This window comes from Rutilus rutilus (genome assembly GCF_951802725.1).
Source record: "Rutilus rutilus genome assembly, chromosome: 22".
Taxonomy (NCBI): Eukaryota; Metazoa; Chordata; class Actinopteri; order Cypriniformes; family Leuciscidae; genus Rutilus; species Rutilus rutilus.
This window is the reverse complement of record NC_140227.1, coordinates 3356405-3380104: the sequence shown is the minus strand read 5'-3', so window position 1 is coordinate 3380104 and position 23700 is coordinate 3356405. Positions and strand designations below refer to the sequence as shown.

The following is a 23700-nucleotide window of genomic DNA, read 5'->3' as shown; positions in this document are numbered from 1 at the left end:
CTTGCACATGACGTAATGACGCACAGTGACCTCACGACGTATCGACGCACAGTGACCGGGTACGCGCACGCACATTCTCTGCGAGACTGCGCGAGGTCTGCTGTCAGTCACCGGGAGACCGCCATGTCCAAAGAGGTAAAAAAAACCCCAATATATTATGCTTGTAGCTTATAGATTACATTATAACTGCAAAGTTTCCTGTAGTTGTTAAAAAGCATAATGCCAAAGAGAAAATTAATTCATTTAGAAAGATGAATGTATGATTAAACGTCCGTTTCTTCGCGGCTTCGTCTCATTTCTTTGTTCGCAGCAGCGGCTCGTAACGATGCACGAGCTGAAACGCATTTCGTTTATTTCGAATTGTTCCAACCAGTCATTCTGCATTCATTTGGGCTTTATTAATACCCCTGTTTTTGTTTGTGTGCATCTATTTTACCGTCGGCGTTTTGAAAATACATGTTATTTGATGGCGCTGTAGGCCCCGCGATGCGCTCGTGCACAACAGATCGAAAATATCTACACAACATCGGCAGCGCGCACAAGCAGTGGCAATTTAGATTTTTTTTGAATGAATAAACAAGCTGGTTCAGTGTGCGTCTTTTCTTTAAAGAAACTTTACAGTTTTACAGTGTTCATTACGATTGTGTAATTGCAAAACGCACAGATACCTGATTAAATATATATGCTGCTTCTGTTTGACTTTGATTAGGTAAATAAACGGAGAGCTGTTTGTAGTGTTGTCATTTATTTCCTTTAATGGTTTTCTCTCTCTCAGCAACAGACCCCCCGTGAGCCTGAGCAGCTCCGAAAACTCTTTATCGGGGGTCTCAGTTTCGAGACGACAGACGAGAGTCTAAGGGCCCATTTCGAGCAATGGGGAACTCTTACAGACTGTGTGGTGAGTCCATCTGCAATGCATTCACATGCTAATGACCGAGAGCATGCACTGAAACCAGCTGCCTAACCCTTCTCAACTCGCAGGTGATGAGGGACCCCAACACAAAGAGGTCGAGGGGTTTCGGGTTTGTGACCTATAGTTCAGTCGGTGAAGTGGATGCAGCGATGGACGCTCGTCCGCACAAAGTTGACGGAAGAGCTGTTGAACCCAAGAGGGCGGTTTCTAGAGAAGTATGTTGCTTATTCTGAGAAATCTTACTCGCACAACCAGTATTCCAGTTTATTTAAAATAAAATTAAACCACATTCTGGTATTTACCACTAGAAATCTCTCCCTCTCTCTCTCTCTCTCAAATTCAAAATTGCTTTATTGTCATGACTGTACATAATACAATATTGCCAAAGCATGGAGTACATTGAATAATTACAAAGACAGCAAAATAATAAAATATTATAACATAACTTATATTTTAATGTACAAATTAAATTAGTTGTACAAATTAACAGTGTAACAAATTAGAAAATGTGTGAACAGTCTCTCTCTCTACACACACACATACAGTAGTGGCCAGAAGTTTATTAGTTTGGATAAAACCATCCAATATGATGAGAATAATTTAGGTTTTTTAAATATTTTAAATATGAGCGACAAACAAAAACTAAACTTGGTTAAGGTCTGACAAAATTATTTGGCAAAAATGGCAAACTACAAGTTTCGTTCGACTACAAAAATACATAGAAATACAAAGTTCGCAGGAAAAGCATACATTGACTACAACATAATTTATTTAAAAGCTATTAATGTTTAATTGGTTCTCTCTTATTTTTGCATGTTCATAATTTCTTTGTATGACAGCCTGGCCAAACATTGTTTTAGAGATAAAACCATCCAATATGAGGAGAATAATTTAGGTTTTTTAAATATGAGCGACAAACAAAAACTAAACTTGGTTAAGGTCTGGCAAAAATGGCAAACTACAAGTTTCGTTCGACTACAAAAATACAAAGCTTACATTGACTACAACATAATTTATTTAAAAGCTATTCATATTTAATTGGTTCTCTCTTATTTGTGCATGTTCATAATTTCTTTGTATGACAGCCTGGCCAAACATTGTCGCACAATTTTGCGTTTCTTTGCGTTATAACAGCCAGCAATATGCTTAAAAAATCAGTTTAACTTTTTTTTTTTATATATATATATTTGAAGAATTTTTTTTTTTTGTGAAATATAAATTTTCCCAGTTTTTATAAAATCGAATTAAAAAACACTGTAACTAACAAGTTTTAAAATGCCTCTTTTTTTCTTTCATATATTAATAACAATATGTTTTTATCTTACATTTGTATTTGAATGATTGATGTCAGGACTCTAATTTCACTGATTACAGGACTCGTGCAAACCAGGCGCTCACTCCACAGTTAAAAAGATTTTTGTGGGCGGAATCAAAGAAGACACGGATGAGGAACACTTGCGCGAGTATTTCGGCCAGTTCGGTAAGATTGAAGAAGTGAACATCATGACAGAGAAGAACAGTGATAAGAGGAGGGGCTTCGCCTTCATAACATTTGATGACCATGACGCCGTTGACAGGATTGTCAGTAAGTGACTGCTACGCATTTGTGTGTCAGCAGTTTTATATATAGAAATATATTACTTTTAAAACCATCTAATAAAATTCCTCATTGACCCACAGTTCAGAAGTACCATACAGTGAATGGACACAACTGTGAAGTCAGGAAAGCTCTCTCCAGAGAGGAAATGAACCGAGTCTCGATGACTCCACGAGGTGAGAATTACACACTGGAAATGGTATGCTGTAAAATATACCTCTATGCACATAAAATGTACCTCAGAGTCAATCATTTTAGCTGTCGCGTAGTCCTGTGATGTTTTGTTCTGACTATTAAAATCTTTCATAAAACCCATCTTAGGTGGGCGAGGGGGTGGTGGCGGCGGAAACTTTGGCAGAGGAGGTGGTGGATATGGAGGAGGTACCGTTTTGCATATGTTCTTATTTTTATTTTTTCGTTGTAGTGCTCTATAGCAGAGATTCTTGAATTCCCCCTAATATTACTTGAGTAAACATGAAATTTAAAGTACTCACACATTTTCTTAAAATACAATTGCATACATCCTCAAATATGAACAATTAGATTAGTCCTAGTGCTGTTGCAGTGAAGGAAATTGCGATATCGCCAATTTTTATTATTATTTTTATTTATTTATATATATTTTTTGCTATATAAATAAGTATTAAGATTTGGTCAGCGGGCACGAAAATGGAGAGTCAAAAACAAAACAGGCGTTTATTAATATTCCAATCACTCTGAATGAACACTAAGCAAAATAATGCAAACCATACAATGCATAAACGAGAGCTGACCAATAACGGCTGAAACTCTGGTCTATACCAACAGGAGTAGAACAAAGGAAAGTAAACTAGACATACAGTACTGTGCAGAAGTCTTAGGCATATTAATATCTGGCTATCACCAGACCAAGCTCAGTCTTTTAAGATTGAACATTAGTCTGGAGGGTCTGCTCTGTATTTTCCACGGCACAAGAGGCGTGATCAACGGGCAGAGCTCAAATGACTCTGTACGCAATTTGATTGTCCTTCAACCAATCAGACCAACGATCCGGGTGACGTGCTTTGCAGCGAAAACTCAGGAAACGTGTCAACAAACGTGTTGGTTTGGAGCATTGATCAGCGGTTTGCAGAAGCAGCAATGGCTTCCAGTGATTTCTGCAGGTTGTGCAAAAAAAAAAAAACATGAAAGTGAGTGGTATTTACACACACTCGAGCGATTTGTTTGCTAAACTAAAGAAGCCATTGAGCATCGTCAAGAGATTAAAATGAATTGGATTGGATTAAACCCGCCAATAGAGAGCCTAAGTCCCTCCCCTTCCGGTGGACCACCATGGGACCTTGTTTCGGAAAAATACTGTATGGTAGTCAATGACGAGAGACAACAAATATTTTGATCTCGTTTGAATTGTGCCCTGAATTACACATATGATGTTTGTCAATTTAAAAGATACATTTTAAAGTCAAGAAAGTCGCAGTTTGATGTAAAACTGTTGAGGTATAAGACTGTGAAAATACGTAATTACAAAGACTACAAACCCAAAAGGCGCACATGTGACGTCATACCTTTTCTCTCAATGAATGAAGCTAACTTCTGTCATTTTTTCTATAGTCTTACGTTATAATCGTAACGTTACACCGTCATGCCTGAGTGTTTTGTACCAGACTGCACACATACGAGCAACGGATGGTGACGTACATAGTGCGAGACGAGAGATGTAGTTCATTGAGCGATTTTCACATAAAACTAAATGTTACTCTTCTGTTCTATGACAAACTGCGACTTTCTTGACTTTCATAATTATCTTTTAAATTGACAAACATCATATGTGTAATTGACCCTTCGCTAAGCCACGCCCGAAAACCGCCACTGGCCAATCGTGGCTTAGCAACCGTAACTAGGCACGGGAGGTCTGGCAAGCTTTCGAGCGAGGGAAACATGCCGAAGCGTTGTGCGTATGGATTGTGCAAATCTGATACCCGGTATCCTAAAAGTTTTGACGGGGTGGTGGAATTTGTTCCCTTCCCGTAACCTAAAACCCAAGGGGAGAAATGCCGGGCGTCATCTTCATTTATATAGCGCTTTTAACAATGTAGATTGTTCCAAAGCAGCTTTACATTGATAATAGGAAATTAAAAGTAAAGTGTTTTGGCTTTATAGCTCTAGAATAAAGTTTTTGTCCAGCTCGTGGATCAAGCAGTGTGATTAAAGGCAAGACGGAGGCTCACTGACATAACTTAACGTTACTTAAAAATATATTTCAGCATTTTGTTAATCGACGGCTAAACTAGTTCCCCAATCCGGTCGCGACTCTCCCGGTGTTAGTTCTAGTAAAAGTAAAAGGTCGTTAGTAAAAGGAGGGAATATCAGGGTATATTCATCAAATAACATCATGATATTTTTTTACTTTGAGCAATTCTGGAGCTATAATTGACTCTAGGAGCATATAAAACAAAACAGCTCCTTGGAAAAAATGAAATGTAATATTGTAGTAGTTATAAACAAAGGTTTATTTTTAGTTCAGATTAACATTTGAGGCAATTGTATTCATAATGTCAAAATTAAACCGACGTAATGTTACTTGAAGGCATTATAGCCTACTATTCCTGCCAAACTTCCATGGTTGCAGTTAGTGTTACTACAGTAAATCCATGGTGAATGTTGCAGATCTGTGGACACTGGATAGTTAATTCATGGCACAATGTTTCTTCCTGGTTTCCACGTCAGCGCTGTTTGATCCGTTAATAACGGAGAAATGTGAATGTTTCTCACTAGATCTCGCAGCGATGTTATTACTTCTTGGGCGAATTCAAATGCTTTCTTTACTGGATCATTAGCGCTGTGTAGTAACAGTGTCGCATGATCACGATCGGCTTGCGCTGCTTTGGTCCAAACTGATAAACGGTCCTTCAACCACACAATAACGAGCAGTTTCGTTCCGCTTGCATTACGTTTGCCATTTGATGTTGGGCAATGTTGTGGTCGCGCCGGCGTCTCTTACATTATGAGCGCGCTTGCCACGCGCAACGCGCCTACATTTGAAATAACACAATTTTTATAAATATAAACAATATATCGATATATACGATATGTCAAAATCCATATCGTGTTTAAAAAATATCTCGATATATTTTAAATAGGGATGGGACTTTTTGTCGACAAAACGACCGACATTCGACACATGCTCCACTCGACAAAAAAAATAGAGTGTCGACATGTCGAGGGGGCGGGGCTTGTGGGATTTCCAAATTGCATTTTTTTTTTTTTTGGCTTTTAATTTATTACATTTCCTATTCAAATACACATCATAAAGTGGCACTTTTCCCATAATGAAATAAAACATTTTAAATAAAACAATCAATTTTTTCTAAATGGAATCGCCACTTGACCGTTGACCCCACTTCTCCCGGAAAGACGCGCGCGCGCACTCGTAGACCAGAGCAAGATAGCGAAAGCAGTACGCCATCAAAGCGCTGTGTGCTCGGGTTTTGGAAGTCAATGTCACCAAAGAAGTGTGTTTTTGTATGCCAGGGCAAGACAACCCTGCACAGATTCCCAAAGAACCCAGCGTTAAGTGGACCAGTGGATGGAGTTTGTTTTTTCAGAGCATCAACGGAGCTGTGTAAGACTGTTTGTTCCCTGCATTTTGACAATTATTGTTTTATAAACAAAGCCCAGATCGACGGATTTGCAGATCGTCTAATGCGGATCGAGCAGTCACAATGATAAAGGTTCGCGATCGCATTCGGTGAGTAAACTGCTTAAAAAAAATGTCTCTGTGTGTTGTTAGCTCGGTTAGCACAGCTATAGCACACGGCCCGCCTCCAGACGCTCGTTTTTTTGCGGAAAGACTCGGGACAGCCTATCTGTCTTTTATAAATATAATAAAATTAAAGACTCTTTGGAGATATGAAGGATGCAATACTACTCTATAGGTACTCAAGATTAACAGGAGATTGAGTGAAAATGAGCATTTCACCCCCCCTTTAAAAAGAAAAGAAAAGAAAGGCCGACAATCCGACAAAAAGTCGACACATGGTCCTCGACAGTCGATTTCCCAAATCCCGTGTCGTTCCCATCCCTAATTTTAAATATAGAGATATCGCCCACCCCTAGTTGGTATGCAAACTTAATCAGTTCATAACAGTAACGTTAGTCACTTATGTGACCCACGACGTGTGAGCTGTAGTCTGGCGCACTAAAAATATAAGCGGGAGAATGTTATCATTGCAAAGTGGTCAGGCTAATGTCTTGTGTTTATTCCACAATACTTATGGATAAGCTGTTTGATTTATAATTATTATTTTATTTTCAAATTTCACCCACCCTGCTGTGCATGCACATAGCTGTTCCTCAATGTGTGTGTTTCCCATTTGAATGGTCAGCGTATGAGGCGGCTGCTGCTTGCGCTGGGACCTATAGGCTTTAGCTTCAATTTTGATGAAATTATTCTCTAATCGGTTGTCGTGGATATAGCCCTCAAATGCATACTGCAGTCCCTTTTGTCTTGCTCTCTCAGATATTTCACCTGTTCGCCAAAAATGACTAATTATCTCCTTGGGAATGTCTGAAACCGGTGCATACATACTGTAATAGACGTGCCAGGCGCAAAAGCTTGACAGGCATAGCAACAGTAACTAAGGAGGGCGGGGCTTAGCGAAGGGTCAATTCAGGGCACAGTTCAGACGGAATAAAAAGATATATTGTCTCTCGCCATTGACTACCATACATATTTTTTCCGAAATAAGGTCCCATGAGCCAGAAGCGGAGGGGAGGGACTTAGGCTCTCTATAGCGCGCCAGGTGGAATAAACCGGTTTGTGATTGGTCCCAGCAGATTTGTAACGGAAGCAGGATAGAAGAATGTACAGGTTTCCAGCCTGAGCTGCAGGGCGAAATCAAATCGCTGGCAGATCGGACTGGGTTTACCCAGTCTAGCAACGAACGAGAACATAATCAGAAACCAATGAAAACAGAACAGAATGTCAACATAAGGGTCCGCATAACAGAACAGAGACAATAAGATTGTTGGACTATTGTTTGTTTAACAGATCGTTCCGATCCTCAAATCTGACTGGATGAGAGGCTTTCTAAGGGTGCTTTTACATCTGTAGTTCGGTTCATTTGGTCCGGGCCAAGGGCAAAAAATGATACATTGTAGCATTTTTCAGTCTTTTTGGTTCCTTTTCACACCACACTGATTGTTCTGGTCCGAATCAGTTGACGAGTTGGTGAAACGAACCAAAATGCGGTCACATGACAGCATCCACATCACTCGTTGGCCAGATGTGTCTTTGAACGTATTTCCTAAACTGCTCTTCGATTGGTCAAGATTAACGTGCGGGAAAATTCCAACGGAATAACGGAAGTAATCAAAGAGAGGAGGAAAAGCCAGCAGAAAACACACAGCTTTTGTAAGTCATACTATGGAGGGACGACTGCAGGCTGATTTTATCATGTACTACATAGTTTGTATACACCACTTTAGGCAAACTATACATTTCGTGAATGAAACACGGATGCGGCTGGAAAATAATGTTTTAATGCACAAATGGCGATGGCGCATCGCAAGTCACTTCAGGAGGAAGCGTGCATTAATTTTGCTAAACTGTGACATGCTCATCTTCCGAAAATATTACCAACGTAACATCAGGTAATGTTATGCCCTTTGTTTAAAGCAACACCAAAGATGCTTTTTTACCTTACAATAATGTGTCCAAAATCGTTTCAGTGGTTCAACGGCACTTTCTGCTTTGCGCATTGCATTCAATACACATGCATAAAGTGTAAAACAAGGGCATCGCTTTATGAAAAAAAGAAAAAACGTGAACATCGTGGTTTGCTTGCATTCCTCTGCACTTGGCTTGTCAGTATCACGGTTTTACAATATTGCGGTTATCGCGACAACCCCAATTAGTCCTTCATTTAACGTTTTGAAAATGCATATTTCATGGAATAATTGGAAAAGGTTATTCGGGTTGTAAGGACAAATCCGATGGTACTCTGACCCACCTGCATGAGAACTACTGGTCTACGGTGTTTTTGAGTTTTTAATTTTGAGATGTTTTTCATTTGTAGGTGGATATGGAGGAGGAGGTGGTGGTGGAGGAGGAGGAGGAGGAAGAGGAGGAGGAGGTGGTTATGGTGGAAATGATGGTGGATATAATGGCTACGGAGGGAATGGTAAATCAATAGGCTTTAAAACATGTGATTCTCATTACACTTGACTGTTAAACAGTGTTTCCATAATAATGTATAATTTATATCTCCCTTCTGTTTATCAGGCGGCTATGGTGGAGGCGGGCCGAATTACGGTGGTGGAAACCGTGGTTATGGAGGTAGTGGTGGTGGTGGAGGCGGTTATGGAAACCAAGGTGGAGGATACGGTGGCGGCGGCGGATATGATAACTACAACAATGGTGGTGGTGGAGGAGGCAACTTTGGTGGAGGTCAGTTATCTTGTTAGCACTTCATCACGTTCCCATTTATGTTTTCTTTGGTTTAACTCTTTGTTTTAACCATCTGGTGCTCTTCGTAAAATTTAACTTTTTTTTTTTTACTTTGTAAAGGTTTTGGCACTTGCTATGTGTGTGAACAAAAAAAAATCATGGACAAGATTCAAAAAGTTTAAATGATCCTGAAAAAAAGTCACACTTGTGCTACTTGTGGGTAAAAAATTTGCGCATTGAGACGAATTCCGTCTAGTGAAAACTTTTGGTACTGCGGCCAAACAATCTTACTGAAAGCTCATTTTTGGAGATATCAAACTTAAAATTTGGACCACAACTTTAGATTTATGGCTTTGAGTAAAATGTGTTTTTGAAAATGTATATGTCATATAAAAATTGAAAATGGTATTTTTGCGCAGTTTTTCACAACAATAAATGTAAACTTAATTCAGTAACTTTTTTTAAGTTCACTTTTTTTAAACTTTTTTTTTCACTTCAGCAATAATCTGCCAAGTGTTGTCTTTAAAAAGAGCAAACTTAAGTCTGATCTCTAAAGCATTCAAGATTTACGACAGTTTAAGTAAAAAAAAAAAAAAAGTTCAGCTCTATGCTCAAAAAGTCAATACATTTACAGGGTTCGTACGGTCATGAAAAACCTGGAAAAGTCATGGAATTTTAAAATGGCAATTTCCAGGCCTGGAAAAGTTTTGGAAAATGAATAAACTCAGAAAGTTTTGGAAAAGTCATGGAAATTTGTTTTTCAAAACATCCGTGTTCTTGAATTTGTTTAATTAATATTATTGGTGAAACAAATTGCAATACTTTTTTCTTTAGGGTGATCAGTCGAATCACGTGACTCACTTGCGGCGGATTTTGATTGTAGGTGGGCCTCCAGAAAACTAGATGGGCCAAAAGAAATGGGTTCCCCTTCATGTCCGTTTCAGCGCTTTTCTGCGGCACTGAGGACAGCGACTAAGTAGCCATACCTGTGTGGCTCTTGTGTCGCTGTCCTCAGCTCAGTGCTTCAAATGAAGATAAGCTGCTTTGCGTTTTCATATTAGCTTTAGCTACCGTCTGTATGCGCCTTTCCATAACAGATTTGAGCAAAACTTTTTTTTCCTTCTAAATATCGATAAATAACTATTGCAAAATGACGGCGTTTCCATTAACCGATGTTAAGCGACTAAAACTTTATTTTTTCCTCTCGCGATCAGTCATTCCAAAAAGCATGGCAACGGAGGACTTTAGTAGGTTTATATCTCAGCCACCGGCCTACAAATTATTATTATTAATGGAAGGAGACGTGTCTTATCCAAGCATTAATTTCAGGGAAAGACCCTTTTATGCGAACGGCACATATAGTATATAGTAGCCTATATATATAGTTTATTTTATGAATTTAATAAAGAACCCTGGCTGTCATGTATTCTTTCTGTCCAAAAGGTCCGTGTTCTTTTGTGTCCACTCGTTTTTCCTTTAACCCCCAAATGAAAAACGAAAAATGAAGAGTTGTTGTAAGTAGGCTATTTTTAAAACGCAAAGTTGAACACCAACATTTGAATTTGAACTGTAGGCTACACCAAATACTGCGCGAAAAAAAATATATATATATCGACGAATTTTCAGATTTTTGTTTATGACTTTTTGCCTCTTTGTTAAACATTTTTAATACATACAAATTAATATGGATGATTTTTTTTCTTTAAAAAAAATGTCTTTTGTCTTTTATTTTCCGTGTTCGCATTTATGAGGAAAAAACAATGTTACATGACCGTTCTCCATTACGGTAATGAGTGCTCTGAAAGCGGCACTAAAAGACTTTAAAACTTACACAGAGACCTCAAACAGAAAGCACAAAGCCTTTCTAAACGAATTTCGTTTTGTATTAATTGTATCTTGATTTTAAAATATGTTTCATTAACCAATTGCTTAATAAATAAAAAGTAAATTGCAGAAAATAGATAGGCTAATCACGACACAGAGGCGCCGGAGTGAACTGGAGCTTAAGCTATCATCCATGAACCGAAACTCAGCGTAAAAGGTAGACTACTCGCCTCACAGACCTAAACAAAACTGAAATAGGCCTATATCTATTATCTACAGAAATCTCTACTTTTAAACAGAACCATTCAAAACAAAATAAAACGATGCAGCCTAATCCGTATGAAATGTGCATTTCTCTCTGGCGTGTTCACTACTAAGAAGATCGCGAGTCAGTCAACTTCGTCTTTGCAGTCGACATAGAAAACACTTGTTTATTAATAAACAATTAAAATTGAGAGAGAGAGAGAATATAAGATTAGTTTGACTCATTTTGAGGACTGTTAAGATAGCGAACGTTCACCGAATTCTGATTAGTCGAGAGGATTTATCCGTTTAGGCTAAAAGGTTCGGCGCTTCGCGGTTTGGAAAGAAATCTTGCAGTGGCCTACATTTTAAACAAGGAAATATAGCGATTTGGCATGAAACGTTGATGGAGCAGTGAATAGGGAAAATCTCTTTTTTTTTTTTTTTTTTTTAATGGCGTTTATCGCGTTTTGGAAAAGAGCTCTTCAAGCACATTTTTCATCCGCTACTAACGTTACCCGCCCGCAAGGAGTTCATTATCCACCCGCATCCCCGCCCGTGAATTTTAGGAATGTCACAATCCAAATTTGTATTCTTATTTTACATGTATACACAGACGTTTTATGGAACATTATGTCATGAATATTTACCTTTAAGTCATGGAAAAGTCATGGAAATTTAATGGTAAAAATGTGTACGAACCCTGCATTTAGCTTATTTTAGTAATTAATTTAGTACCATAAAATCTTCTAAACGTACAAGATATATTAAATAAAAAATACTTATCGAACTAGAATGTAGTACATTCATTTCATTGAAATAAAAGGATTTTTTCTGTCACTTTTGACTGAAAGGCGAAGAGCACCAGTAAGTCATAAAATGTTAATACTAAATACACACTGTAAAATAGTTTTTTATATATATATATATATATATATATATATACAGGGCTTGACATTAACTTTTTTTGCTCACTAGCCAATGTGGCTAGTGGTTTTCCAAAGTTACTAGCCACACAGCATTTTTACTAGCCACATTTTTGTAAAAGTTACAAAGTTGACTATGGCGTGCTAAAATTTATTTGAACTAGATTTACAACCCTTTTAAATGTAAAGCCACTGTACACACCCAAATCAAGACTACATAAATATATAACAATACAGGTCATTATCATTAGCTCTGATAAGGTTGTGTGTAAAGCTCCTTTTTTAAAATAAAACCATGTATTATGTATTATATGTCGCCACATAGCTCCACTGGCATATTACGACGTAAGGCCGGTGACACACTGGCTGTGTGGCGTGAGCGTGGCGTTTCTGTTGCGTGTCAGCTGCGTGGCGTTTTCCATGTCTTTGCACACCAGAAACGTGTCTGACGCGGCTCTGCTGCTGCTAGGTGACATATGATAAGCCTCATTGGTGATATATTTGACATATGGGGAGAGAGTTGTGGAAGGCCTATACTTCATGTTAAACATAAATATATAGCAGCAAAGACAACGTCGGCAGTGTTAACGGCAAAATAGGCTACAGAATATTTCGTTCTGTATTGACAGGTGCATTTATGTCAAAACCTAGACATTTTTAAACATCAAAATTACATTTATTAATATGTATTCGTGTCAAAATGACATATAAACATCTTTTCCTATTCAATGTTGCATGGAAACGCTTCCAAGACGCTTGCGTGTCGCGTGAAAAATAGGCGTCGGTTCTATTTCTAGCATGCACGCGTTTTCCTGAGACGCGCGTCTCACGCAGGCAGTGTGCTAGCTCTAACCTGTTAACATGGGAGCCGAAATAAAAACGGACACGCCAGGCAGCCAGTGTGTCACCGGCCTAACTCCAGCAGGGTAGCTAGCTGTCTCTTCGTTTCTGTGTTGTCGGTCACCAGCGCGCAAGCGCAAGGCAACACTGTGTGCATGTAATACTCATTAGGGCTGTCAAAATTGCTCAAAAATTACGTTTGAATATTCCCTCTAAAAAACAACACACAGCCTATATTCAAACTATTCGAACATCTGGTTGCGCATTTTGTCAATGACGCGCATTACGTCAATAACAGGAAAAATTAATACAAAGAGACATAACTACTTGTATAGGTAGTTTATTTAAGTTTAAACATATTTGACAACGTATTACCTACACAAAAACAAGTAAATCAACTAATGGCCAAGACCGCAGACCTCACTCTCGCTCACTCGCACTCGCAGGCACTCTTTCTCTCTCTCGCCCACACCTCATGCTGCGTTCACACCAAACGCGAATAGAGCGTCTGGCGCGAGTGATTTCAATGTTAAGTCAATGTAAAGACGCGTTTACGCGCGTCTGGAGGTCTTGCGGCGCGAATGAGGCGCTCTCTGCGCATAACGGTTTAAATGAACAACAACAATAAGCAAATGTTGAGTGCTTATCAAGAGTTTTGTGCAAGCAATTTAAGGTCGCGACTCTTATATAGCAGGCTTCATTCAGTGATTGAAACAAATATTACTAACATTAATTTAAGTTTTACAGTATATAGAACCGACATCGAACGCTCCGAGCGAGCTGTGCTGTGGTAAACATGGAACTTTTCCTTGACATGAAACGGTAAATAATCAAACCAGTGGAAGCCTGCAGTGCATGAAACTGCTGTATCTAACCTACCTTATTCATGCAATATCTATTCAGTCAGTACAGTAGCCTACACTTTAGCAATGTTTCTGTTTAACGTTAACGCTTCTTCCTGTTACCTGTCCCTGACCCCTCAGGCAGCGCGCCCACTCGCAAAGCAGACAGCCGCGCCTCTGCTAGCTACCGCGGGCGTTTTTCCACATTTGAATATTCATTTTCACCTTTGAAATTCTGTTTTTTAAAACTATTCGAATTTAGAATATTCGTTGACAGCCCTAATACTCATGGGAGTTGTAGTGTCGTAGTGTCACACTTATTTCAGATGCCTTTTGAAAAGACTACAATTATTCAACCCGCCAAAGTGGCTAGTTGGAGTGACTGTTACCCGCCACGAGCAAAATCCACCCGCAGTTGGCAGGTGTTAATGTCAAGCCCTTTGTATATATGTATATACAGATATAAGATTTCAAAAGATCACTGAATTTTCACAGGTAACTTTGGAGGTGGAGGCGGCAGTGACTATAATGACTTTGGCAACTACAACAACCAATCTTCCTCTAACTACGGCCCGATGAAGGGGGGAAACTACGGTGGTGGTGGTGGTGGAAGGAGCGGTGGTGGCGGTGGCGGCGGCGGCCCGTATGGTGGTGAGTGAATATTGCAGTGTTGTGCATAGTATTATTACATTATATTTCAATTCAAACTGTTGCACTAACTCCGTGTCTTAACCAGATGCGATAAAATTCCAGCGACAAGCAATTTGTCTGTCTACACCAGATGTGACGCATCTACAGGACATGACAAAATCAGTCATAAATCACAGCCAATCAGAAGAGCGTGTGGGCGGAGCTCTTTCTGCAAATGCACTGCACTCGCACACAAACAAATTCATAAATGTTTCACCTTTTTCGCATTATTAAAAATACATACTGATTGACTGAAACAATCTTTGTCATAGAATACACTTGTTTCCTTTAATTTATTTTCAATATCTGAGTTAAATTATCCATTGTCGCTTTGAGTATGGCTATAAAGGTCACACAAAATGATAGTCACTTAATGTTTAAAGAATTTAATCAGTGCCTGAGATTATCATTGTCATACTTTGTATGTTGTTGTTCCAGCAGGGACGTCGCAGAAATACAAACCATTTCTAAAAGAGAATCGCCTGTTGCTCTTTGCATATTGCCGTTGCAGCTAGTTGGGACAAAAGTCTGATTAAAACGGAAAAGATACCTTTTATAACGTGTTGCATGTGGTTAGGACACGGTGTAAAGGCCCGTTCAAACCAAGAACTATAACTAAATTAGTGTCCACACCAGCGGACGATATCGTTAAGTTTTTTTGTTTGTTCGAGCTCTTTACAGCAGGATGGATTCTGATTGGCTGTCAGTGTTTTTATTGGTCATTAGCAGGATAAAAATCGTCCTGAAAGTGATTCCAACGATATCGTTCCTCTATGCCGTTATCGTTACAGCTGTGGTGTGGACTTTTATCAAAAGCAGCAATTATGGAACTATTATGACTGAAATTTTGTCTCAGCTCGATCATGCTTCTTTTCATAGGTGGTTATGGAGGAGGCTCCAGTGGTGGTTATGGAGGCAGCTCTGGCGGGCGAAGGTTTTAAATTCCAGGGTAAGAATTGCCCCGCTTATGCAAAAAGGGCTCTGAAGTTTGCCATTAGTTTGTTTTAGCTCATCCATGTCCAAACATCTCATAAGATGCGTAACCTATGCAAATGTTAGCCCCGAATCACTCTTCAATTGGTCGGTAAATGAGTAAAACCATTGAGTTTTCAGTGCAGGGGATCCAGCAGCAAACCTTCAAATCTTGTTAAGCTAAGATCCAGTATCACAAGACGAATGTTGATTTTGAGTTGCTCTCCAAACCTTCTGGCTGCAGCACATGCAAACTCATCCTCATTGTCCTAACAATGCAGTCTTAGCTGACCTGAAGGTTTGCTTCTGTGCTACTACTACTCATTCCCCTCCAGTTCAGCTCTTGATAAAGACAAAGCAAGGTTGCAAAGTGTAACTGAATTTATGTTCCGTATTGTCCAACAGGCCACAGTACTTAGAGGAGAGCCAGAGAGAGATGACAGGGAAAGGAGAGAAGCAAGCAGGTTTACACCTAGATCTGCCCAGCCAAGCAGCGTGGTGGCGATATTAACGTCTGCCACGCGAAGAGAACGTGTTCAATAGGGGAGGAAAATCATGTGGGAATGGGGTTGGGGGTCTTGAAAGTGTAAAAAAAAAAAAAGAAGAAAAAAAGGAACGTTTCAAAAGTACTCTTGTCCTTGAAGACACTTACTAGTTTGTAGTTTTCCCAATTATTATTATTATTATATATATATATTTTTTTTGGTCTATGAAGTGCAAAGCATTCCAATGAGGTTTTATGCAGGGTTTAATTGTTGTGTTGGCTTTTCTCTTGAACCAGTAGGGTGTCTGTCTTTTGCTTTTCTTTTTTTTTTCTTCTTCTTTTTTTAAAATGTAAACAGTCACCAATCAAGATTAAATAAACCGCTCCAGTTTTTTTATTTAATTGCATTCGTCAGTGTTTTGATTTGGTAAATGATGTTCTTCAGTACTCGCCCAGTTGCATGATTGTGTTTCACGCAACGGACCCACAGCGTATTCTGATGCCGTTGGGTATTTCAGTGTTTTGTAGCTTTACCTTTTAAAGGGATACTCCACTTTTTGGGGAAATAGGCTCATTTTACAACTCCCCCAGAGTTAAACAGTTTTACCGTTTTCGAATCCATTCGGTACCACTTTTAGCATAGCTTAGCATAGATCATTGAATCGGACAAGACCATTAGCATCTCTCAAAAAAATGACCAAAGAGTTTCGATATTTTTCCTATTTAAAACTTGACTCTTCTGTAGTTACATCGTGTACTAAGACCGACGGAAAATGAAAAGTTGCGATTTTCTAGGCTGATATGGCTAGGAACTATACTCTCATTCCTGCGTAATAATCAAGAAACTTTGCTGCCGTACCATGAGTCCAGCAGGCGTAATGATATGACGCAGCGCCTGAAAATAGTCCCCAGCTCGGTAACTTCCAACGTGACCGGGACTAAGTTTGTCTAACCTATTAGACCTATTTTCTGGAATAGGCTGCTAGACCTATTTTCGAAAACGGTAAAACTCAACTGTTTAACTCTGGGGGAGTTGTAAAATGAGCCTATTTCCAAAAAAAGTGGAGTATCCTTTTAAGTCACATTGAAAACTATAAGCCTTGCTTGCTTGCTAATATAATGCTGGTTTCGTTTCAACTTCCATGTGAAATAGCAGTAATCAGATTGCGTACATTAACATATATAGCGTAATCAGCTTGCTCATTTTACTTTCATAATTGGGCCTAGCACACGTTCTAGTCTTTTTGTATTGTGCAACATATGGGTAGCACGTAGTTCATCCTTTGGACAAACTATTCTCCGTACGAGATCCTGTGGTGAATGAAATCCGTAAGAGGATTTTTAGCAACTCTGAATTGCCACCCGAAAGCAATCTCGCACGTAAACGGTCAGAAGTGCCAGCAAAGGAGGAAGGAGCCAGCTTAAAGTCTAGCCAAAGAGAAGAGACTGTTGAGAAGCGCTTCATCGAAGAGAGGCTAGCCGTTGGGATGAGCCAGCTGAGAGGCTAGCTTATTGGGATCGCCAGCAAGTCTTATTGAGAACAGATGATTGCTGTTGTAAGACTAGCGAGAAACAGCTACCAAAGTAAGGTGTTTAACATGCCAGACTGGTAGGTAAGAGGAGAATTTTAGTTTTCTTTCATGTGAATGATTTGTGCTCATCAAAATGAGGTAACAGTGTAAAGATTTTGTTGCTTGGTTGTTTTCGTGGTTGTGGTGAAAACATGACTGCCGAACTGTCACAGTGACCACATTTTCAACTGTGTCTTAAGTAAGGTTCGGTATCTAAATTTTATGTTCTAAAAGTAGTCTTTTGTGTCAGTGGTGCATGAGACACTTATGATCTTCAGTCTGTGCTTGGCTACATGTCTTTTTGTTTGTCTCCTTGTTTGGGTTTTAAGTCGATTCCTTCTTTTTCCAGGGATATAAACTGGTGGATTTTATACCTGTGACACAGTTACAGCAAATGCAAATGGACGGTGATCTTGAAGGTGAGTTTGTTTCGTTAGATTTATCATCGTTTGGTTCGTTATCTAAAGTTGTTTTTCAAATTATTCTTGTCTTTACCCCTCTAGGTTAGTTAAAGAGTGTCGCAGACAGCAACTGCACAAACATTTTAACATTCATTCCTATTATGAAACTGCTGTTTTACCCACGTTTGCAGATGGACAGAATATTTGAAACGGTAAGCTATCTTTTGACTCAATGAGTGCTGCAAGTATAGCCTGGTTAAAACAGTAGTAGCTGAGTTATGGTCTGGCAAAGCTTCATTAATAACTCATTTCCAAAGGGGCGTCGCTCAAATGCCTCTGGGCGCAATTGGATAGACCTAAAACCAATCAGAGCGATCATCATCGTGTAAAGCCATATGCTGCGTCCCAATTCGCCAAAGTTACACTACGCCATAAAAGTATGTACTCTTTTTGTGAAGAAAAGGTATTTACTTTTAAATGTAGTAGTATTTATTTTAAACAAATGAATACATTCTGTGTGGGAATTTTCCTTTGTCACAGTATGTAACAGGTTTTATATGCATAAGCATGTTTAATGCCAGGCAATAACAAGTAAATAATTTAGTTTTAGCATTCCAATTTGTGTTTTTGGCACTTTTGACAAGTTTTTCTCTTCTTTTCCCCCTCAGGTTATCAAATCATGGAACCAAACAATAGCTGCAGGACAGCATTAGAATTTTTTTTTTTTTAATTGTTACTTTAAATTGTACAATTTTTTAATGTTTTTTAATAAAAGTTAACATTATGGCGTGGAATGTTGAATTTATGAATGCAGTATAAGAATAATTATGTTTCAGTATATGTTTGCATGTCAACTGAGATTAAAAGCATACCATAGGCGGTTGCACTTTATTTTTCATCACATGCACTTTCAATGCACTTATAGTGTACTTAACCACGAAAGTACTGAGTTGTCCCTGAAATGTGAACAATATTATACATTTCGAATGAAGAAAAATGAACCGTTTCAAATCAAACAGAATCTTGAAAGAAATTCAAAATGAGACCAATATAATAGTATTTCCTGCATTTGAATTCAATGCTCAACTTCATTAGTTAAATCACTGGCACAACTTGCTCTGAAGCATTTAGAACCTCTGCCATGTTCGGGAAGCTTGTTTTAGGTTGTATGCATGTAGACCAGAATATAAAGAAACCAATTTTACTTGCCATGTTATAAAAAAAATGAATTGACATTTATATTACTTCTTAATTTCTCTGGTAAGTGCATACTGAAAAATAAAGCACATCCCATTTATCAATCATAGACATGTTTGTTTTAATCGAATGTTCAGATTTGTTAATGCATCACAGAATTTGGCTGAAGCTTTATGAATTCAGATAGAATAATGTATGTTAGGCTACACATGGTATAAGCTTCTCCGCACCATGAGAGGTGGAAGTAGAGAAGAATATTCTCCGGTTCATTAACTCAAGAATGCCATCATCATGGTGGTCTGGCTAGAGGCCTCGAGTTTTGACAAAGCCTTTTCTATTTCTTCTGCCCTGTTGGGTGAGAAATTAGACCAAATCTAGATGGGGCAAAACAGACACTTTCTTGACAGACACATTTTCAACGGGACGAATAAATTTTTCATTCATCTAGGTTTGTGTTTCTGTCTAGCCCTCCACATGAGGCTGAAACTAAACCTGATTCCTCATCTGGGAATTACAGACCTGGCCACATTAAACAACAATGTAACTAAATAACAGACACGCTTTATTCAACTCAGCACTTTTCTCTTAAATGTTTGTTTTTGGCAATTGTAGAGTAGCTTAGTTATGTTAGATTGGGTCTTCATTATTTAGTTTCAGCTATGGTTATTTTGCCATGTACATCAAAAATCTGATTAGTCTGATTAGAAAGTTCCATAGCTACAAGCAAAGGTAGATGATAGATTCAGTAGTCTATGTAAGGTTTTTATCAATTCCCAGTTGCACCACTCTAAAAACTGCCCTGCATACAGTAATGCATCATTTCATAATGTGGCAATTTGTCTTTTTGCTTTAAATTATGGTGTGCCAATTCATGCCGGAAAGACAGTATTTACATAAAAGGTGTGTTCACGTCATTCTGAACCTTCAGTTGCTAGTAGAACTTGTAATTAACTTGAATTTGTAATAACGTATAAACTCTTAATTTTCTGAGCTACAACTAGCGGTGTATGACATGATCAAAGGACCGCGAGAGCGGTTGGAAATGTGCTTTATTGACTGTAATTAAGACCTGGCGTGAACGCAGCACAACGCCACCACAAAGTCGTAAATACAAGTGGGAAACTCGGGATTCTCTTTGAGCCACGAGTTGGGGGCGTGTCAGTGAGAAACATGGCGGAATACTATAATAGGTTAGAGGTATTTAGCAGTGACATTGTCGGGCTTTTATATTTACAACAAAATAAGCTAGTTATATAATAATGTGTGTACCTAACGATAAAGTTTACAGTGGCTTTTTAAAATTAATTAAAAACAAAAAGCAAAACACTCCTGATGCACATTCTTTGTTCTTAATTTTCTAGAAGTAGAGTTTTAAAACATTTCTGTTTTTAAGTGTAGCCTATTAATTATATGAAGGTACACCGCCATCTTGTTCACAAAAGTGACTTTCGCAATATGTCGAGACGTCCCGTCTCGTAAATACGAAGGAGGACTTGAACACACCATTAGACTATTAGCCTATGTCAACAGGTAGGATAATGCAACACAAATATGAATTCTCATCGACTCATTTACAGTCATGTTGTAGCCTGTTCACTGTTGCTACCAGATCCCCTACAATGAATATGCGATTCTAATTTAGCCTATACTAAATATATCTGATAATTATTAGAAAATAATCTAGAATTTAAATAAAAAAGGCAGACCATCTACAATGAAAATGAATATTGTATTGGGGGATGTGGCAGGACAATGAGGGAAACATGCAGAAACATCTTCAAGAGGTGAATTCATGTCAGGTAAAGACTGATTAAATGTGATTTAAAATCCCCAGACGGAGATGAATTGGCATATCATATGCGTTGTGTATTGTGTTTCATGTGATTGATACAATAATAATTCGGCTAGTTACAGTAACTAAGGTAGGCTACTAATAAAGATATTGTTTTAAAATTAATAATTTAATTATATACACAATTTAGCGACAGAGTGTAGCTGAGGTTCGACACAGCAAATCATCACAAAGAGAGTGACTAAGAAATATCTCCATTGATAGCATTGTGGATTGTTCTTTAAAAATATTTTCAATGACAGTCTACTTGCACTTGTTTTCGAAAAGTAAAGAAGCAACAATGATCTACATTTTGTTAACGCTTCTGAAAATAGCCTACATGATAGCAATTTTATTGGAGGCAAAACACTAAAATCACACATCGTTATCTCCACGCGGTGGCGCCAGAGATTTGCACATTCTCTCAGACAGCAGTTCATTTGTGGCCTGTTTTCTGAGGACTACAGTCAGAAACACACTAACGAATTCATTTAACATCACCATGCATTGCCTCTTTGAGATGTGTTGTCATTGCTTCATGGTGCACTCTGTGGATATAAATAATTATTTACAGGCCCCAGAGTTCATGTAAGAGATACTGGTCAAAATGAACCTCCTGTCGCTGCATGTGGAAGATTATTTATGGACCGTTCAGTCGTCTGGTATGTGCTGAATTGAATTTGGTAGATTAAAGTACTAAATTTCTACTTAGTCCTCTATTAATCTTTGATTTTATGATGCTTTTGTGAATGTTTGTGGGTATATGTGACATGGCAAGTGCACAGTATGCATATTATTGTAAAGTCCACTGTTAATGTGTGTGTTCACAACAAGAATACCAAGCAGACTGACACAGTTATCAGTTTTAATGCACTTCTGCTTATGCAGGCAGTCTAAGATTAAAACTGTTCATTTAAACACACAAGGGCTTTGAATGCACTGTCTTTTACCAACGCCACACTCCTTCTGTGACGCTGTGGATATTGCTTGCGTTTATGTGTGTTTGCATTCACGTGCATGTAAATGTTCTGATATTATTGAACTCTTGTTTGTACATTTTATAGAAACAAACCATATTTAATAATACTTCAAGGAGAAACTCATAGAATGCAACCATGCTAAAACAGACAATATCAGACAAAGAGCTGAATGAACTGGAGGTTTATAAGGGAGGATATTCAACAGAACAGGGAACAGGTGTTAACTAATTTACAACTACTGAAACCAACAATGATATCGAATTCAGGCACACAGGAGCAGAACCAAATCCAAACTAGATAAAGAAAACATCCCTAACAATTAATTTCAAAAACAGTAACACACCGTATTTTTACGGTATGATGTTGGCAACCACAGCTGTCAGTAGTTTACCGTTTTTTAACAGGACCAAAGTCATGAGAGAAGCTTCATCCACAGAAGAGAAAGTTGATGAGGAGCCACTGCTTTACATGAACTACCTCTATCCTGAAATCTTTAATTGAACAAACTGAAACATATGGTGCCATGCGGTAGCTAAATAGACTTTTAGCTATAAATAAATAATAGGCTATTTTTCCCTATAGCTGCAGACGAAAACAACCCAGAAACAACACAATTCTTTTATGCTTAACTTACCAACATATGGCTGACTCAGAGCAAGAGTTATATAGAGTTATATATCTACAGCTGCACATGCATCATATGTTGCATAATATTTGATTAAACTTTGAACAATTGGAATAACAATATGAACTTTGTTTGGTTTCTAATTCATCCTAATTGTTTGAAGTTACTGTAATCCACTGTGTGTGTGTGTGTGTGTGTGTGTGTGTGTGTGTGTGAGTACGTTGTTAATATAATTAAACATTGTTGTTTTTTTTTAAATACCAATGTAAATCTTGTTGTAAATGTAATGCATCATCATTATATATTTCTAATTTAATATTAATTGCATTCTAATTACTCATATCCATTGGCTTTGTGGCAGTGTAATGCAATTGAATTAGTTATTATAAATGAGATGACTGTTCTTTTTCTCGTCCTTGTTTTTAATTAGTGAAGTCAGTTTGGCTTATGTTTAACCGACTAATAAAAAGTTTTGCAGTCAACCACAAAGTGACGCTGTTGAGCTTGAACTTCTACTCACTCTTTATAAATCTCATGATGATCATGATTTCTGTTCATAATGCTCATGTTGCACCTCTAGTTTCCGTCTTTTACATTATAGCTGTCGTGGTCAAGTTAAATTGTTGGCTAACGAATCTAACAAATTAACCAAACTGCATACAACTGTCATTTAAGGAACAAAACCAAAACAGCAACACATGAAAATAAGGATGAATTTAAAGGTACACTGTCTAAGTTTTTTTTTTTTTTTTTTTTTTTTTTAAATGAACTTAATTTAAATGAGTAAATACATCATCAATCCTTCTTTTAAAACGTGTTTTTGTCTTGGCTACACTGATTCACTATGGTAATCCGATTATACAGTGGGGGACATAATTATTTGATCCCCTGCTGACTTTGTAATTTCGCCCACTTGAAGGGTCTATAATTTTTATGGTAGGTTTATTTTAACGGATAGAGACAGAATATCAACCAAAAAAAAAAAAAAATCCAGAAAAAAAACCCCACATTATATAAAGGTTATAAATTGATTTGCATTTCAGTGAGTGAAATAAGCATTTTAACTTACAAAACCACACTGTTACACAGTAGTCTGTAAAAAATGTATCTTTGCAATAACAGAAAAAGTACTGGCAGCTCATTACCCAGACATTATCCAGTCATTCTACGGACATTTTTGTTAACCCTAAAACACAATGCAAAGAAGCGCAAAATTCAAAATACAGGTAAAACACGTAGCCTTTAAAAACGGAAAATTTCGTTAAATTAATTGCTACATTGTGCCCTATTTTTATGTATTTGTTTAGAGTGTTTATGTTAATATTTTAGACCTGACG

At 38.0% G+C, this 23700-nt stretch overlaps 1 protein-coding gene across 6 annotated transcripts; it reads left to right on the top strand.

Annotated features, from left to right (window-relative positions):
- hnrnpa1a (heterogeneous nuclear ribonucleoprotein A1a) lies at positions 1-18608 on the top strand. Of its 6 annotated transcripts, none has more exons than XR_014625838.1 (13): positions 1-135; positions 776-898; positions 982-1128; positions 2288-2498; positions 2594-2686; positions 2832-2891; positions 8567-8671; positions 8773-8937; positions 14108-14263; positions 15182-15251; positions 17679-17748; positions 17833-17942; positions 18399-18608. XR_014625838.1 is itself a non-coding variant. In XM_084394840.1 (11 exons), exons 1-10 carry the CDS (start codon positions 16-18, stop codon positions 15241-15243), a joined length of 1242 nt encoding a protein of 413 aa, XP_084250966.1. In that variant the 5' UTR covers positions 1-15; the 3' UTR covers positions 15244-15251; positions 15680-16160. The 6 variants fall into 6 exon arrangements, 2 of the variants coding, with proteins under 2 accessions (XP_084250966.1, XP_084250967.1); XR_014625839.1 differs by having other exon boundaries at positions 2594-2689; positions 2880-2891; XR_014625836.1 differs by lacking the exon at positions 2832-2891 and having other exon boundaries at positions 8624-8671.
- The last annotated feature ends 5092 nt before the right edge of the window (positions 18609-23700 follow it).

Coding starts and splice junctions, on each gene's coding strand:
- hnrnpa1a (XM_084394840.1), top strand. CDS start 16: ATGACGCACAGTGACCTCACGACGTATCGACGCACAGTGACCGGGTAC. Junction 899..981: donor GAACTCTTACAGACTGTGTG/GTGAGTCCATCT, acceptor CTCAACTCGCAG/GTGATGAGGGACCCCAACAC. Junction 2,499..2,593: donor CGCCGTTGACAGGATTGTCA/GTAAGTGACTGC, acceptor ATTGACCCACAG/TTCAGAAGTACCATACAGTG.